The 18,846-nt window shown below is 40.6% G+C and overlaps 3 protein-coding genes and 1 non-coding gene across 9 annotated transcripts in view; all 4 read right to left on the bottom strand.

Annotated features, from left to right (window-relative positions):
* Positions 1-1,517, bottom strand: part of eogt (EGF domain-specific O-linked N-acetylglucosamine (GlcNAc) transferase) — a 20,907-nt gene extending 19,390 nt beyond the window's left edge. Inside the window, exons 1-2 of one of the 3 annotated variants that reach the window (XM_051414459.1) lie at positions 1,437-1,517; positions 1-135 (exon numbers count right to left, since the gene is read on the bottom strand). The exon at positions 1-135 is cut by the window's left edge and continues 118 nt beyond it. In XM_051414459.1, coding sequence (XP_051270419.1) covers positions 1-86 — 86 coding nt within the window. In that variant the 5' untranslated portion in view covers positions 87-135; positions 1,437-1,517. Of the gene's footprint in view, positions 650-705; positions 1,407-1,436 lie in introns of those variants that run through there. The other 2 variants (XM_051414460.1, XM_051414458.1) reach the window with 2 other exon arrangements.
* Positions 1,518-1,812: 295 nt separating this feature from the next.
* tmf1 (TATA element modulatory factor 1) lies at positions 1,813-12,395 on the bottom strand. The gene is made up of 16 exons (XM_051414453.1): positions 11,753-12,395; positions 10,232-11,640; positions 9,326-9,429; positions 8,887-9,013; positions 8,651-8,756; positions 7,600-7,742; positions 6,939-7,105; positions 6,304-6,460; positions 5,766-5,858; positions 5,465-5,621; positions 5,157-5,349; positions 3,731-3,800; positions 3,547-3,639; positions 3,137-3,418; positions 2,798-2,923; positions 1,813-2,675 (listed from the first exon to the last, which is right to left on the bottom strand). The coding sequence occupies exons 1-16, from the start codon at positions 11,886-11,888 to the stop codon at positions 2,535-2,537; spliced, it is 3,504 nt and encodes a 1,167-aa protein (XP_051270413.1). The 5' UTR covers positions 11,889-12,395; the 3' UTR covers positions 1,813-2,534.
* trnar-acg (transfer RNA arginine (anticodon ACG)) lies at positions 4,565-4,637 on the bottom strand. Its single transcript has one exon. It is a non-coding gene; the product is annotated as a tRNA-Arg (tRNA).
* Positions 12,396-12,748: 353 nt separating the features above from the next.
* uba3 (ubiquitin-like modifier activating enzyme 3) lies at positions 12,749-18,306 on the bottom strand. 4 transcript variants are annotated; one of them, XM_051414464.1, is made up of 18 exons: positions 18,247-18,290; positions 18,085-18,123; positions 17,299-17,410; positions 17,122-17,202; positions 16,943-17,025; positions 16,748-16,828; positions 16,474-16,517; positions 16,104-16,168; positions 15,195-15,350; positions 14,981-15,083; positions 14,712-14,825; positions 14,441-14,494; positions 14,225-14,261; positions 14,037-14,118; positions 13,852-13,952; positions 13,657-13,720; positions 13,456-13,510; positions 12,749-13,329 (listed from the first exon to the last, which is right to left on the bottom strand). In XM_051414464.1, exons 1-18 carry the CDS (start codon positions 18,264-18,266, stop codon positions 13,241-13,243), a joined length of 1,380 nt encoding a protein of 459 aa, XP_051270424.1. In that variant the 5' UTR covers positions 18,267-18,290; the 3' UTR covers positions 12,749-13,240. The 4 variants fall into 4 exon arrangements, with proteins under 4 accessions (XP_051270424.1, XP_051270426.1, XP_051270425.1 ...); XM_051414466.1 differs by having other exon boundaries at positions 17,937-18,123; positions 18,247-18,264; XM_051414465.1 differs by lacking the exon at positions 18,085-18,123 and having other exon boundaries at positions 18,247-18,306.
* Positions 18,307-18,846: the final 540 nt, after the last annotated feature.

Raw genomic sequence — 18,846 nt, 5'->3', positions numbered from 1 at the left:
GGTAGTTTGTGGTTGGTGTTCTCAGCCTTCTCGGTGGTGACCACAGTGAAAGAAAAAATGATGCCCAGCGCTACCAAGAGCAGCATAGTCAGAATTGCACAGACATGTGAGACAGCCAGCTCTCTTCACAGCACCCTGAGAAAAAAAGAGAAGTGGAGAGACAGACTTGCACTCTGTAATATTGGTTGAAAGCCTAACACCACAGTATACAAGCATGTGGGCACAAGCAAGTGTGTGGGGACTCAGCTCCAGGCGGATCTAAGCACCACATAAGGAAAGGTCCTGTTGCAGGAAGTATTACTGACCCTTTTTCCGACTGTTGTCTGAGCAATCATAACTGAGGCTGGAGGGGCAAATAGAAAACTGCCGGCTGGTAATAATGTGACCTTTACAGTTCCCAGTGGCCAAACCAGTATTTACGCAGACAGTCATATTTCCAATGCAATTTTGTTAAGTCTCAAGTATGCATGTGATTACACAGCCCAAAGCCACTGACATTCTTCAGTCCCAAAATCAATGATCAAAGCATATCAGTGTGACTGCTGTTACTGCAGTGACCACTGTGCTGTGCAACAATGGCTCCTAAATCTCTGCACATGTGAAGGAGCTGAGCAGACTGATGTCGCTGTATATGAAATGTAACAAACATTATTAAACTGTAAATACAGCAGGTTTAGTAGCAATAGCTTGTTAAGAGTTACTTACACGTGTTCTGAAGGAGCTCCTTCAAAAGCAGAGGGAAACACTTTGCTATGGGCGTAACGGGATGCCTGAAATTAAGACAACGGCTCCATCTATGAAATACTTGAGGATACATGTGGAAACATGGCGCTGACAGGCTCCAGGCTGTCTTTGGATGGCATCAGTTGTAGCTTATTACCGAATTAAGTTCACTTTAATTATGTCTGTAAAGAAGAGGTGGTTTTTTTTAACGAGCCCTGGTTTAATTTGTCCCTAATGTTATACCCGTGTTTGTGTCTCACGTGGTCTCTGAGAGAAGAAGCACCCTCCATTACAGCTGATGATGAACTAAATAAACTTTAAGCTAGCGACAGTTACTTAACTAACGCTTTAAGATCCCGCTAGACTGCACTCGGTGACCGGATAGACGTGGGAGATAAATCCGGGGGATATGTGGCGATAATAACGCGTTACTTACTCTTTCCTTTTTCAGGGGTTAAGATATGAGAATACTTTTCTGGAGGCTAATGTCTGAAATATTTATGTGGCGGCTAACTAGTAGCGTTAGTTCTTGACGAAGCCAAGACCCCTTAACGTTAATTTAAGATGTAACGTTACCGATGTGGCAGCAAAAGAACTGGACAGAGACAAATATTTAATGTTTCTACGGTGTATAAACTTGCGACGGACACAAAACTCCCATTGAGTGCTCGTCTATACAGGGTTGGTGTGAGTTTGAGTGGGAGGCAGTTTACCTGAGTACAGAGCCTGCTATCCTCCAGACTGAGGCGATGATGTTGCCGGTGGTCGCCATAACACCGGAAACCTTATCCCGGCCCGTAATACGTGGGGACAGCCACAGGGGGGCGCGGTGTACCACAGAGCTCTATAGATTACACTAATCCCAAATACTGGAGGTGCACTCCAGTATTAAATCATTTACAGTAAATGCTACCAGCTGAACAAGATACACCATCTTTCAGTTACATAATAAACATAATGAGCTGTACACAGAAAGTGAAAGAAAAGAGCAACCTGTATAGTTTGTGTGGCACGTTTCACATAGAAAATGTTTGTCAGTCACATTTTCTATGAGCAGTCTTGTATGAAAATATAGATTAGACAACTGTATGCAATTGTTCAGAACATGGAGATTTATTTGAATAGTTTTGTGCATTATTAACATAATGTAGTATTGTGTGAATGTAATGACACTACTGGCTTCTAATGATAAACATTTAAATTAAGAATCACCGTATTTTTCACCACCCAAATAAATGTTTTATTCATTTACATATTTATATGGTTTAAAATCCAATCTTCAGGATTTCAATCACAAACTACTCTCAGGTCTACGCCATGTTTTTGTAAGGAGTTAAAAGAACAATACGTAAATTTCTCTGTACAATATGTTTATATATTTCTTAAATTCTGTAATGCATTAAGAAATAAACAAGGATGAATTTGTATAGTGCAAAAGACCTTCACCAGCTCCCAGTTATAAACTGTACTACGTGAAAGGTTCAGTTATGAGAAATTATGTCTAGAGCAAAGTCTGTACTAAATCCCAAAGATTTCAACTTGACACCCGAATCACAAACTGTAGCTATCCTTCATACTGATTCTGTAATAATACATTGTATGATATGCATACTCCCAACATTAAATTAAAATATAGTATGTCATAATTAATTAAATAAAATAACAGATAGAGATAAAAGAATTTTCTTTTGACACAGTGATTAAACTTAGATTATCTGCCCTATCTTTTTCTGCGAATGCATGTGTGGCTAAGATGGTCGACTGATTTGTTTGTAAGTGTCCCAGAAGTAACACGGTACAATAAAAACTGTTTATTTCTGGTTCCGCAGCAGTTCATCAATCTGGGTTTTGTACATGTTCTTCACATCTTCAAGGTCCAGCCTCAGCTCCTCTGCCTCTTCCGCCTTTTCTCCATACATCTGCAGGATGGTGTTGTGCCTCTGCTCCAGATCCTGAAATGCACAGCAGCATAAATTAAAACAACGTCTGTAAATACAGCACCTTTCAACAGGAAAGCTCTGACAGAACTTTTCCAATGTACATTAAAGCATATATTTCCTAATACAGCCCTTACCTTGAGTTGAATTTTCAACTTGGGGATCTCTTTCACCTTCTCCTCCATCTCATCGTTTTGGTTGGTGAGTCGGATCAGTTCTTCTGAGATTACAGAACGACTCCTCTCTAGACTGGAGATCTCAAGCTGAAACAGCAGGACATAAAGGGGATAGTACAAACCACAGGGACATAGCAGCCTTTTAGTGCCGAGGAACGACTAATTTAATAATCAAAAACTTTATTTTGCTGTTGTTAGCAGTTGTATTTTCACATTTAAAGAATTTTATTTTTTTAAATCATAAGAAAGCATTTCAGATTTGTACCATCAAACTACCGCTTAAGTATTCTGAATGTCTACCTGCAGCTGTGCTATCTCTCCTTCTCTGAGTTTGAGCTGAGACTGGAGGTTCTCTATGATGCTCGAGCCTCCAGACAGCCTGGCAGCTTCGTACAGGTTGGTCCCGCTCATTGACACAGACATGGTCATGGTACTGAGCGAGTGGTCAAAAGAGTCATCCTGGGAAAGAATAGAGGTGTGCAGACCAGCGTTGTCTGCCCCACTGATGGAGCTGGAGCGGGACAGGGAGGGTGTTGAGGAGGCTGGGGGCTCTACCACAGAGTGGGTCATGGCCTTCCGCTCCTGATAGGGAAAGATTTTACAACTATTAGAGAAAAGAATTGTTTGAATGGAGAATTTTTTTGTTTAAATCAAACACAATACAGATACAGACAAATTTGGTATTAGGGATTTCTAAAATTCTCCTAAACCTTATCCTTGAGTGCCTCTTGTGCTAAGTAGTATTTCTTCTTTTCTTGCTCCACCTTCATCTTCTCCATTTCTAGTTGATTGGCCAGCAGCAGCTGGTAGAAGGAGCAAAAACAGTGAATATGACACATGAGGAAGTTGTTTCATGGAGTATATGGACAAGAGTATGAAAGAGCATTATAGTACCTTTTCTTTCTTGGCATCTTCCAGCATCCGGATGTGTTCTCCTCGCAGATTTTCCAGCTCAACATGCTCCCTACATCGAGAGAACGAGCAATAAGTCTCTGCAATCAACAGTGTCAAAAAGGAATATATGTATATGTGTGTGTGTGTGTGTGTGTGTGTGTGTGTGTGTGTGTGTGTGTGTGTGTGTGTGAAGATTCAAATCGGTGAAATGAAAAATGAATCGTGAAACTCCTATTAAACAGCAGAGGGCGCTCTTTACATTTCATTGCTTGTTACTTAATAGCTGTATCAATGTGCAAAGACATCAGTTTCACTTTTATAAGAAAAAAGAATATGCATAGTTTCGCTGCGTTTATACCCCACCTCAGAATTAAAAATGGGTTATTTAATTTGGTGAAGAAAATATAAGAGAAAAAATATTTTGTAGATTTTTGTCTGAGATATAAAGAAATCTCACTTTGTTAACAAGAATCGTAAGAATATCAAAACTGTGAATTGTAGCAAATTCACAATACTCGTGAGTTGAGTGTATCATTATTATGCCCTAGTATCAAACCAATTAAATACCCCTTTGACATGCCTATTAACAAATTGAATCAGCATAATGGTGTGAAATATAATGAAGAAGCTATGTGGTTCCTTTTACAACATCAGTTTAAATACTCTAATATGCTGCTATTTTCAGTATTTATTCGCAGCCATGTGTAGATAAGATGTTTAAAGAGGCATTTTATTGTAGTATCTAGATGTCTTTTATTCCTTTGTGTCAGAAAATACCCGCACACAGTACACCATACATTCATTTACACCGTTCAGCATGAGCTAAAAATTCTCCGAGCCAGCCAGGAGTCGAACCTAGAATCTTCTGATCCGTAGTCAGACGCGTTATCCATTGCGCCACTGGCCCAGTCAGAGGAGTAAACCTTCTCATAAAAGATGACTCTGTGGCACAAAGGCTAATGCACGCATGACTGCTTCTGTCAGGAGGGGATCCCCCTGGCCTCTGCTTCACACTCTGACTCACAAATGGGTTTGTTGTAACAGAAAACCACTCTCCAGGAAGCATTAGCATTACAAAGGGGGATGTGGTAACAACACCTTCTGTATTTTCCTTCCCAGAAAACCACGCTAGTAATTTTCAAACCTACATTATGCATATGTATATAAAGTTAGATGTTTAGGGCAATAATCTAGGCAACAAGAAGAAATTGAAAATAGCATAAAATTCACCATGTTGTCTACTACTACTCTGTCCTGCAACACACATTCTTGATGGTCCAGTGGTTGGGATATAATTTAGTAGGAACTCAGTGAAACCATTTCATAGTTCAAATTAAACCACCAACAAACATGAATAAACTTTATCTATCCAACCCCACACATTCCAAAGTGAAAAAGAAATATAATGAGAAAATGTATTTGTTACCTGCTGCTCTCATCCTCCAGTTTCTCTCTCTTGTTCTTCTCAGCCTCCACCTGTGCCAGGAGTCGGGCCTTTTCCTGCCGGACCAGGGAATTCTGGGACTCTAGAGAGGCCAGCTGGGACTTGATGGACAGTAGTTCTTCTGTTGCTGATCGCTCCTTCTCCACAGCAACGGCCAGCTGTGCCTGGGCATCCGCTGATGAAAAGAAAAGGGGGATTAGAGGGAAAACAGATGTAAAGCTTTTTGTTCACTTTGTACAGTACTGTCTTTTGGTGATTGTTTTACTCATAGTTAAACTCCTGCCTCTTACCTAGCCTATCAGAGATGTTCTTCTCCAGTTTTTCCCAGGATGCTGTCTGTCCACCCAATGAGGCCTGTAAGTTCTCAATCTGACGCAGAAGGGGCCGTGTTGCAGAGGTAACACTCTGACTGAGTTCCTGGTTCCTAGTCTCTGCCTCCTGAAGCCTCTGTGGAAGACAAGAAAAAAATGGCGTGCATTGAGTAAATTCTGTCCCGGTCATAATTATTATATTATTTTAGATTTTTTTTGCCTCTAGTCAAAGGGAACCAGCTTTGTAGGAGACCCTCTAACCAGTATATTACCAGCGTACCTGCTGCAGCTCACTGATCTCCTCCCTCAAATAATCTTCTTTCCTTGCTTGCTGCTGCTCAGCCCTCTGCAGAGCCAGTCTCAGGTCAGCCACCTGTACAAAACATTAGAAAGAGTTCATCAAGGATGTTCTGATAAACCTGGCAGTGATTAAATTAATGTCCAGTGTAGTTAATTAAGACAATTATTCATGTTTAAATGAAATCAGTGTGTCTTAATGCTTCTCCATCAAAACTATCAGAACAAGTTGTGAATTTTTACTACATCCCCATCCCTGGTGGTATCCCATGCATTTTGATTTTGTGAATGAAAGCTGGTGCAACTGAACAAAGTCTGGGTATAGTGAAAGAATCACACACCGTCAACTGCGTGCCTCAGTAAGTACCCATAAAAACCTGCTGTAAATAACAGCTGCACCACTAGTATTAAGGTTTACTGACGTGTGCTGGGTTGCTCCAACCCAGTATGTCTAATAAGCCTCCAACGGTTTACTTACATGCATAGAAAACAAATTGTTCCATGGTGTTAGTCTGTGGTACCTGTTCGGCCAGGGCCGCCTGTTGAATCCTGGCCTCCTCCTGGGCCTTCTCAAGAGCCAGGCTCAGTTGCTCCTTGGCATGTGTGTCCCTGCTGAGAGCCGCTTCTTCAGCCACACTGGCTCTGCTGGCATTCGCCTTGTGAAGTTCTGCCAGCTCCCTGACAACAGAGATGTAGAAGTAAACCATCAGCATCATATTACTGCAACGTCTGTATTCATAAGAACAATGAAGCATTTGTTCTTGTTTGGCTCTGTACTTAAGCACACAGGTTTTGAAACACAACAATGACAACTGGGTATTATTTAAGAATATGTTCATTTGTACAATTACTTTCTGACTATGTATAAAAAATGTTTCTATTCCTATAGTGTTCACCCAATGTAGATGTAAAACCCCTCAAATTAAAGGTGGAAGTCAACAGTTAAACCTCACTATCATTGCATCATTTAAAATTCAATGAACTGGAGCATCACATAATAAATATGTTACTTTCCAAATACTCAGTCCGCACTGTATACCCAGCAGAGCGTGTCAGCAAGGTACAATAAAACAATAGCTGGCTTGTTGGGTTAGATTTGCAGTGAAGACTCGGTTGTGAGTGTTCAGTATCCGTAGCAGGGTGTGTCAATGTTTACTTGTAAGAGTTGTCGAGAGCAGCCTGCAGGCTCCTGTTCTTCTCTTGCAGTTCCTCATCGTCTGTCTGCAGCCTGCTCAGCTCCTTCTCCTGCCGCTCCACCACAGCGTTCAGCTTCTTGATGTTCTCCCTGTGCTGTTTCTCCACCTCCTCCTTCCCATCTAGAACCTAGAAGTATAATATGAATGAATGAGTCTTTCGATTACATTTATTTTTAAATCAGCCCCCATATGGTGACATTATTCCTGTCTTTTCAAATGAAAAGCCAAAAACATGTCAAACAATGGAACAATAAAATGACTTCAAAGACATTTTATTGGACCTCCTAACAATACCAAACCCTGACTGCTCAACCTCACTTCCTCCAATTGAATCCTCCTGAGTAGAGACTTAAGAACTTAAATGCTGCTAACTGAAGCAATTAAAGTTCCCTTTAATGTGTTGACTAGAGTTAGCTGAAATTTGCCTGTCATAGTAATTAAGTACATAAACAAAATGTATTTAAAATTAAACATAAAACAAAACAAAAGTGATCAAACTAAGTTGAAACCAATTAAGCTAAAATTTAAATAAAGTTCCTCTGGCTCAAAATTGTCAGTAACTAAACTAAAAATTATTTCTATTGTTAAATTGACATTTTGAACTACGTACTAAAATCTGACCTGCTGCAGTTGCCTGAGCTCCTCGTCCTGCTCCTTGATTTTCTTCTGTTGCTTGATGATTTTTGTGTCGCTCTCCTTCTCTTTCACACGCAGTTTTTTGATGATGTTGCTGTGCTGCAGCTGCTGCTTGGACAGCTTTTCACCTAAAAGTGATAGAAATAAACAACTACTCAGCCACGTAGGTAAAGTCAAAAACAGATGCTAGGACAATACCCACTGAGCAAGATTTCAGTAACAAGGTATAAAATCACCAGCTGTTCTTTAAACCATCCACACTTTACTCCTTCAAGGTTGGGGTATGCGTGATTTCTTAAACCCGAATAAATAATTTGCTCCAACTCTGAAATTATGGTGGTGACACTTCCATCCATTCATTACATTACTCTTCATTCAACACCTTGTGTGCTACTTGAGCAACCTGTTCTGAGGTTAGACATAATAAAAACAGCTACAACTGGCTTTATGTGAAAGGGGGAAAGGGAAACTTTTGGTATGTTTTTTGTGTCTAAGTGACTAATGGACACAACAATTTTTGAAATTGCTCTGGTATTGAGTGAGAGCGCTGCAGCTGGCAGCCGTGAAACTGGCTGCAACATAATTCTTATGGGCAATTGCACACCATCAATGCACGTCCACTGAAAGTGGTTGTTTTTGCCACTGACAGGCTCAGATTGTTATTCTAAGTGTCTGACCACATTATGGAAAGGATCCCTCCAAATACAGACATTTTTGTTTAATCAGAAACAGCCTTTATATTGCAAAACACAGGAATTGCTGGTCTACCGCTGCCTCGATTGGTTGGTTAGTTAGTTAGTTAGTAAGTTAGTTAGTATGGTATTGTGTCACACAATAACACAAACAAAAATATCAAACTCTCTAAATACTGGAGCAATTTCAAAAATTGTGGTCCCCATTAGTCACACAAAAACATGGGAAAATTGGAAATACCAGAGTTTCCCTTTAAATACGTTCTTGGCGGTACAGCCTGTCTAGAGATGAAGTGGGTTGGCAGAGGTGAAAAATAATAGTCTGCTACATCAATTAGTCTTACCTTCTTCCAGTAGGCCTCGGATCTGCTCTTCCTTTTCTCTGATGATCTCCATTGTATCACTGGAGTTCAGTCTGGTAGAAAGCTCATCTCGCAAGCCCTTTATTTCCTGCAGCATAGAAAGATATCTTCTTTGACACAGAGTCTTTGGACATGTTACACTGCAGTAGATAAATATAGGTTAGTTGCAATTATATATCCGTATGAGTAGAGGCTTGGCTCACTAATAGATGCATTACCTTCTTAGCTATGTCTCTTTCTTTGCAGGCCAGCTGAGCCTTCCTTTCTGCGTCTGCTATGCGCTGGGTGAACTCATCCTTTAGAGACTGAACGGTGGAGCTCTCCTCCTTCAGGCTTACCACTTCACTGGAGGATGAACAGGCTCATTAGTGTAAGAGTTAATTGTCAGCCTCAAGGACAAGATAGCACAAGTAGAATATTTTAAGCATTGAGGTTAGAATAATTACATACGTGCATTAAGGTATATTTAAAAACCTATTGTAGCTCAACTTAAGAGTTGAACAAATAGTTTCATAGAACCAGCATAATACAGTGGTAATATGTTGCCTTGTCTGACCGGTATATCAGCAAGAACATTAGACTCTTGGCCAAAACCGCTTTCTTATTAAGACTGTTTACAGTGCCATTGTGAACCAGGTGTGTGGGCCATATACTCACTCTCTGAGATTGTCACACTCCTCCTCCAGTCTGGCCTTGTCTTTGCTGACAGTCAGCAGCTGAGACTCTCTCTTCTCAAGGCGGGCTGACAGCTCATCAATGACCTACATGTCCACAACATTTTTTTGTGTTTACAAGAGCAGGTGAACAAAAGAAAAGAAAAGCAGTGTGGTATGGTTTAAATATACACTGAGTGTTTCACAGCTGCTTTCTTCATATAGCATAACAAATTCTGGGACACCTGGGGGAAATACTGATTGAAATACAGCCAAATTCTGACGTACTGGTAGATATTTTAAAATACAGAAGTGTCCAATGGTCTTCAACAACAGAGCAAAGTTGTGTTTAAAACCATTAGACAGGACAAACACAAAGTGTTGGTCAGGTCAACATGCTGGGAAGAATTTACAAGATGATATGGAAATGTCACATGACAGTCTACCAAAGCGATTTACTTCTATTTTGCATTCTAAGGAAGGTTATGCAAATTATGGAGTTAGTTCAAATGCATTTGTTGTTACTTTTTAAACTTGTAAATGATGCTTTGTGATTGCTGCAGAGTTGTTCAAGTTAATTTTCAATTCATTAATTATGCTCAGATCAATAGACCTTTTTCTTACTTTTCAGAGCAGTTGAAGACTTTGTTTATGGCACTATATACACACAATTTGTGTAGAACAAATAACCCATATATTTGTTCATCAAAGGGTTGTGGCAAAGACATATAATATATACTGGGGGTAGGGTGTTTTGAAGTTTAACAGTAAACTTTAGTGTATTAAACATGCTCCACACAGCAATATGGACATAAACACATGTTACGTATGTAAGTCCATATTGCTGTATAATGTGTACATTAAACAAATCATTTCAATTGATTTGACCATCTACAGTACCAACTTATACCTTTTGAAGCTCCAAAATCTGAACTGTTGAGAAACTTTTCATCTCTTCTGTGATTGGTGGAGTGATCTGTTCTTCAGCTTCAGAGATAACATTAGACAGTGTAACATTAGCCTCAGATTCCTGTTCCTGTTCCATCAACACTTCAGGCTGCTCACTATTAACAGGCGTTGCACTCCGTCCACTCTCCTCCATCTCATCCAGCGATTGCTCCCTCACTGTTTCAGTAAAGCCCTCTTCCTCATCCTCCTCTTCCGCCTCTCCTACCTTCTCCACCACTCCATCTTCCTGCTTCTGACATACAGATGATGACACTGTCAGAGGAGCAGGGCCTGCAGTGACAGATGCAAGTGTCCGACTGCCAGGGACCTCATCATCTGAGTTAACCTCGCTGACACTCCGGCTATCCAGCGACTGTACACTGAACGAATCTATGCGCTCAAATGCGTCCGAGGAGGAGCCGCAGCTCTCTGTGAGTTTGGAATAGTCCTCTAGACGGGGGAAATCTCCACAAGTGGAGGCAGTGAGAAGCTGGAAAGAGCCCTGCATTAGGTGAAGGCCAGCCTTGCCCTCCCCTGTTTCTTGTCTGGAGCTGGCCGAGCTCTCACTCAACACAGATTCGTGGTCCAGTACTTCAATGTCACTAGTGGTAGAGGTTCCTGAGGAGAAAGCGCTGACTGGAGGAGAGGGGGTGTCATTTTGACGGTCCTCTACCTTTGAGTCTTTATGCTCTATGAGTACTTCCTTAGAGGACGGCGAGGGCGTAGGATCAGAAGGGGTAGAGCCCTTTGTTTCAGAAGTGACATCCGAAGATTCAGAGGAATCTGTGGTATCCTTCTCACCCTGGTGGTCTGATGGAGTCTGTGACTGCTCTGTTGTTGAGTCTACAGCAACTGTTGAGACAACATCTGTCATTACGCTGCTCGTTTTGCAGTCAGGGTCACAAGGAAGATCACCAGAAGATGAAGACAAAGAAGAAGAAGAAGCAGGAGAAACTGGCTCCAAGAGGATAGAGTCTGCATAAGGTGCTGTCGGTGAGGCCTCAGGTTCAACCGGCTGGCTCTCAGGAACCGTCTGGTTCTCATCACTCGTATGGTCGGGTGCCGACTGTTGAGTCTCCACTTCTTGTTGGACAAGAGCCTCTTTGTTTTTCTTTTCCTTCTCCTGGGGCCGCCTTTGAGACTTAGCAGGGGGCACAGACACTACCTGGGTTTTGGTGACACTTTGTACGTCTCCAGGCGTCAGAAAGGCACTGAAAAAGTTTTCGGACTCATCCACAACTGTGCGGGTGACAGGAGTAGTAATGGCCTCAGAGGAAGGAGGAGGGGTGGTGGTCTTTTCTTCAGGGGGAGCTTCCCACTGGGTCATTCCCCATCCTCCACTTAATGACAGCTTTCCAGGTAATGTTACATCTGAAAAGAAAGAAAGAAAGAAATTGTCATGTTACCAGGTTGTAGCAGTTATCCGAAAAATTGCATATGACAACATTAGCTAGTTTTTACCACGTCACATTACATTACTTACCATCATAGGGCATTACGACTGTGTCACCCCATTGGTCCTCTTCTTTGATATCTAGAACTCGGTCGATTGACTTTTGAGCTGATGTTAAAGCTTGTTTAGCGAAGCTGGACAGGTGAGATGCGTTGAACCAACTCATTTTGACTATTTGGCTAGCTAGCAAGTTCAGGAATTGTGACGCGGATGTTAAAGGGAATTTGGCGTTACGAAGCACGAAGCAGTCACTTTTACTGCCTCTGCATTTTTCGTTATCGACGATAACCTGGTGCGAACAAATATTTAACAATTTCAAATACTGTTCTGTCCAGAAAATATTTATGGACAGCTAGCTACCGCTTAGCTCGTTAGCAAAGCTCTTAGTTAGCCAACGCATAACGCTAGTGTAAGGGACAGCATCAATCCCAGATACAGTTGCAGCTCAAACTCACTAGCTGGCACTCAAAAACGGCATAATTTCTACAAGTCAGTCATGTAGAAATACAGCTATCGCTAGTACCGTATCTAGAACTCTATAGACATCAAAGCAAGAGCATTCCCATGGTTAATCCAAGCTTTTTTCGGCTCTTTTGCTCGGCCGTCATCGTTTGTTTTGGTCGCTCTCAACTTGTAGCCCAGCTAGCATTAGCCTGCTCGCCACTTCCTTTCCACGTAGCACCATGACGTCATGATCCGGGCTGACTGGGCCGGAGACATTACAGTCCAATCAGCAGGGGGAAGTCCTCCAAAACCACACCTGCATGTTGAGTCCTCTACGTCTCTGACCTCCCAATTACTGAAGTATGGATGTCCAATATGTATAAATTATCAGCTCCATTTGTTTATGTTTGAGCCTTTGCTTTTTTAGATGTTATCCAATACCTTAGATGCTCAGTCTGTATTGACGCATGTAAACAAACAAGCAAAGTGGCTCTCATACAGTAAGGCCTGGCAATCATCCATACTCTGTAACTGTTATTTCACTCCCACAAATACACATAGGTACATACAGAAAGCAGAAACTTTGTAAGAAAAACATTTTATTCCAGTTTAAACATCATTATCAGTGTCTGTTGATTACCACTCCAGTGGTTACTGCAACTAAAAAACTGTGTTGGAATAAATAAATATTCAAAATATTTTAAACCAGAACAAGTACAGAATAATCTTTTCCCAAAAGTAACCAATGCTTGTCTCTTCGTTTGCACAGAGCACGCTTTAGGTTGTAGTGCAGATAAGACATTAATGCAGAAATCCTTAACATTTGCATACAATGTATCACCAAAACATGACAGGTTTTGAACTATGATTTGGCTTTTCAGTGCAAAACATTAACTCAAGTCAATAAGTACATTAAAACAATGGAATTAGCTGCAATCATTTACACTGTGACTGAATACATTGTAAACTGTTCTAGTTTTTAGGCCATTTTAAATATTCTGTATCTGCATCAAGTCATAGTTAGCAAAGAAACAAACATGACATCAACTGGTTGTGGGAGTGCTTGAGTTCATCCTATGAGGTAAAGCTGAGTCTGAACAACATGGTCTGGGGTGTGGTGACATCAGCTACAGCCAGCTCTTGTCTATCAGTCAGCCCCAGCTCTGGAAAAAACATGTTCATAACATAAATGAGTCAGTGAATGACATTCACTGTGTATTCATCTGACCACTTCAGAGCGTAAGCATAGCCATTTCTCGGAAACATATTCAGTAAATAAAACACCTCACCCTTCAGCGTTTTGGACAGATTTGGCCGCGTCCTCTGCTCAATCGAAGCGACAGACTGTAAAACGAAATACCAAATGGATGTCAGTTCAAACCAAAACTTGTTCAATTGTCTAATTTCATCAGGACACCCCTCAGACTCCCATTACCATAAAACAATAACTGAAAACACAAAACATCAGGCTCAAATCAGAGGCTAATTACCTGTAAATATAATGTTTTGTTCTTTCCCTCCACTGACGCTGTTATAGCAGGTGATTTCATTTGTCTGAAAAAATCCATTATACTTGGTTGTCAAAGACAATGTGTAATGCACTACCAAAATCAAACAACAAACAAATATGACCACAAGCATAACTTAAGTATGGTGATAGAGTAATAAATCATAAATAAACCTACAGGGAGGCACTCTCAGTCAGGTAGTCCAACACCTCCTGGAGTTTGGAAGATGGAGAAAAGTGCAAGTCCACAGGTACTTGGCTGCAGGCTGAGCAGTTTTCCTGCATTAGAATTGAACATAAACATACGTGTTACAAAAAGGCCACTGTAACAAATGAACTGGCAGATGAAATTCAGGGACAAACCTTCCGCTCTGCTTCAAAAGTGTAGGTGTACAGGCCGTCAACATCATTGAAGACCATGTAGTTATTGAGAGATATGTAGGCACTGCAGATTCACAAAGTAATATCATGAGAAACAGTCAAAGGTATGTGTGGTTTATACAGATCTTCACTTTGTGCATATGGCTGCCAGGCAGAACCTGCAAACTTACCTTGATGCTATTTTGAAAACCTCGGTTGCGCAAGCAGCTTGGTCAAATAAATAAGAAAAAAACTGTTATGGCCAGGTAGACATTTCCATTGTTTTCATAAAGTCAATATACTCAGTACTGTTTGGAAAATGATTAACTCTTATATGGCAGAGCATACAATCTTTCATAAAGGCATCAAGTCCACAGGTCTGTGCACCTTCACGTTTAGCTACTTACCTGCTATGACAGCGTTTGTAGACGCTACAGCTGGAATTATCCTCTTTACAACGCCTGCAACATTTGAACAGGATATAGAAAATATATGTTTACAGCTTACTTCTAAAAATGGAAAATCAAAGAAATAAAATCTGCTGATCGGCACAAACATCAATGAGACAGTGTTTAGAGGCACCAACTAAGATACCAAACTTTCATCATCATCGCTCAGACAGAAACAGCCTGTTGTGTTTTATGTACTTTGGCTCATAGATGTGCTATGTGTGCTCACCCTGGGTTAGTCTGTATGTGACTCCTGTTATGTTGAACTCTGCTGCCCTCTCCAGAGATCTCTGATACACCCACTGGATGTGCTCTGGGTCATCCCCATCCAGGACCACACCATCTAATCCACACACATACAAACACACACACAAGGACTTGTTAATAAAGGTCTTGTGAGCCTCATGTCAAACTTAATTATTATTCTAAACATTACAAAGAGCAGTCAACAGAAAAAATACTATAAAAATAATAACTGCAGTCCCAGTGATTTCCTACCTCCAAAGGGAGTCTCTTTGGGCCACAGCAGCATCCGGACATACTCAATGCAATGTTCTGGCAAACGAGGCATGGAGGCTATTGTACACATGGGGAAGTTGACCTACAACGACGGCTGTATTTTAGCAACAACAAACTGACCAGGAACTGTTTCTGTAAGACCACTGAGTTGTGGTTGTAAACATTATTTTTCGGGGGGGAAAAGCTATCTTACCTGAGGAGGGTAAAGCTCAAGAGTACAGTCGATGCAGGCGGTCATGCCAGGGAGAATGACTCTGGCATTGCCTTTAAAGCCTTCTGTCCCACCATCAATGAGAGGAATGATGGAACCTGGGTCCAAGACACCATCCTCATAAACCAGCAAAGACAGCTGCACAGAAAGACAGGGATGTGCATGTGATTACATAATACTACAGCTGCACAATGAATATATTATTGAAATTGCAATATGCAAATCACAGAAGAAGGATTTTTTTGTTAAAGGTAAAATATGTGACATAACAGCATTAAAATAAAGTAATGTTTTTTTTTATTATTTGTGATGCAAAATCGATCATTCCCACACTAATGGTGAATCATATTGCAATATCTGTCTTCTTCTGTGGAGCTGCTGCTGCCAGCCCTATCCTTCCATACTGAGTTTGCCTTTGATAAATACCATACAATAAAATCCCTGTTAACATACAAATGGATTCTGTCCACAGAAACACTTTAATCTGAAACAGATACAGGAGATGTTGAGTTTAAATAATACCTTCATATTTTTTTCTATGTGACATATTCTATATAGACATGGAAAATATATTGAAAGGTGTATATGTTGCTGGTGAATTGTCGATATGACTATAAACAGACCCTTTTCACTGTCTATTTTTGCTGGCTGTCATGGCTCACGGGGAAAAAATAGTGATGTGAAGCGACACTGCAGCCGCAGCTGAGACATGCAACTCACACAGGCAGTGTGACTGCTCTAATCTGTTAGACGATCCACCAAGCACATACTCTGCTCAGGAAGGCAGTGTGAACGAGCCATTACAGCTTTACCATTTTTAAGAAAATGTTGCAAACACAGTTCTGGGAAAAAGAACTGTTATAAAGACTGCAGTGAAGAGGAATAACTTACCAGCATGCCATTCATCCACCTCCTGGCAACTATCGAGTCCAGTCCACAGACAATTATATGGAACTCTAGATGAAAACAGAAAGATGAATTCAAATCTAATGTGATAATGACACAGTCCAAACATTAGGGGTGTAACTAAATATCATGAAAAATCTAATGATATGTATTATAGAGTAACACAATTTCATTTAAATCTTATCAGTGGCTATGTGAGAGGTATAGAGTGGGACTGGAGTGACAGAAAGTGGCCTTTTAGGCTGTCTTTTTGTCTCAAGTAGTTTTGTGAATGTATGAAACCATTTTGAATCGTTACAAAACTTCCAACCAAACAATAGGAGTGTTGGGAAAGTGTAATCCTAATTATACTTACGTCTGTAGAACGTTTCATCTAAGTCTTGGATTTTCTTAAAATGTCTGCACAAGCATTTAGGAGAGTTTCATGTTTGGAGAGAATGTTTACTTACTTTCACAACCTGTACGGTGTCTATGTCAACATTATTAAATTGTAATTTTTAACACGTGGATTAGCTGCTCGTAACATTTTTCACATTTTAATGATGTAGATTGTGTTTTGGGCATTTTAAACAACTGTACTTACATCAAATATCTAAAATCTTGTAATAGTTGTTCCAGCAAAAGGATACGGGACTACACAGCATCCAGGTATACGGCTGTTGATAAAATCAGCTGCAACGTCCGCCTTGGGCCGACCGATATCTTTTGGCCTGGTCAATATTACACACACATTAATAAAAAAATATCTGCTTGCTTTAAACATTACATTAAACAAAAATATGGGTCAGAAATTATGCACAGAATTATTACATAACTCTATTTACCTGAAGAGGAACTGTCGATTCAGGTTTGAAACATCAATGGTGTCCATGTCCACTACATGGATGTTGCGAAAGCTTGATAAAGCCTGAGACACAACATCAACAAAAACAAACAACAAAGTGTTGGTCATTGATTAAAGCACAGATTAGACCTTCCAAATATTCATAATATGTGATCATACCAGGTCTTTCAGCAGCTCACATCCCAGACCACCAGCACCAATGACCAGGATTTTGCAGGTTTCTAACATAAACTGCAATGACTGTAATGAGAGGTGATAGAGACATTATCTATAACAGCACAACAGATCAAATGACTAGTGAAAAGCTTGCATAATGCCGCTTCTTGTATTTGTTACCTCTGTGCTGGGTTCAAAGTCAGGATGCGTGAAGGGCCCCGATCTTTCCAGAAACTTTTTGACATGGTTCCACCGCCCCTCCCACTCACAGGTGCCTCCATCAACCACCATCCTGAAGACAACAATATGTGTATTTAGGGTGCATCAGCAGCAACATCTCTGACAATCTCAAAGTATTTATGACACAAAAACCTCTGAGTTTATTGAGATCATGCAAAAAAAACACAAACCAATCAAGACCTAAACTCAATAGTGTGATTAACTGTCACATGGTGAGGGTGCTATTTACAATTCACAGCAGATCATGCAATAAGTTGAGAGGTTCAAGAAACTAACTAATCAAGTACTGTGACATTCACTCTGTTGTTTTGATGTCAGCGTCTGCTCTAACACATGTAACGTTTTGTTGTTTGCCCACTTCATGGAAATATAGTAAAACTGCATATTTCTGACAGGTGGGCGTTTCTGACCCTCCGGTATTTACTGGGTTATCTCTCTTGCCTGTACAGCTCCCAGGAGCTAGGCTAAGTGACCAGCTAGCATGTCAACAGTGAGAAGGTACAGTAAAGACCTCTAACCTCGCGTAGAGGTGAATGATACCACAATATCTTTATCGTATAGACGTGTTAGTTACTCACGACCAAGTGCTCAGGATCTTACTCCGTAGCTTAGCTGTCAGTGTACTCTGTTTACAACCAATATTAGCTTCGTCAGCTAGCTAACTTTAACCTTCCTCCTGTCTAATAACCTCAAACCTTCCGTCACTTCTACCAATTCATCACTAACTTCTCAGTCAGCTCCACTACTCTCCTTCTTTTCTTCTCCCTAAAAAGAGAGAATAAAAGAAGGTTCATTCATGCTGTGCTTTCGTAGGTTAATGAGATTTGAAAGCATCTTTCGGGCAGTTAATCACTGTGTTTCTTGCTTGTTTCTTCGGCAGCTACTTACGGCTCATCCGTGTCCGCCATGTTTGGCCACTTATTTGCCTTCAAGGCCGAAGTCAGCAGTAGTAAATGCAAGTCCCCCTCAGGCAGTAATACCAAAATGGTTCCTAAAACAAATATTTAGATGCTGTTTTAAATTTCAAAACAGCAGGGCTATTGTGTCGTGCTGCTAGGGTTAGAGGAAGGTAAAAAGCATGTAAGTTAACGTAGCATTAGCTACATAGTTTTATTTCAATTTAAATATTTCCGACAGTAATTGAAGGTAGCATTGGCTATAGTCCACTACAAAGACGGCAAAATACACCACATTTCCAACAGGTGGCAGCATTTACCCGTTATTTTTATATGTACAGTACATCCCTACTGCAGATTATATTAAACTATACTTCTGTCATTAATGTTAATGGTCAAAGAGAGTATTTAGCAAGTGTTGGCTCTTTTACGCAAGATGAATTTGGGCTCTCTAAAACATTAGGACATTAGAGCAGTAGGTTTAACAATGGCAAAGAGACTTAAATAATTGACTCTACTAGTAATTACTTGATAATTGCTCTGCTCTGTGTGGTTCAGCCCTATAACTTTAGCAATTATCTATAAAACCAGT

The sequence above is a fragment of the Dicentrarchus labrax genome, unplaced genomic scaffold, assembly GCF_905237075.1.
Source record: "Dicentrarchus labrax unplaced genomic scaffold, dlabrax2021, whole genome shotgun sequence".
In the NCBI taxonomy this organism is placed as follows: Eukaryota; Metazoa; Chordata; class Actinopteri; family Moronidae; genus Dicentrarchus; species Dicentrarchus labrax.
This window is presented reverse-complemented; position numbering and strand designations above follow the sequence as displayed.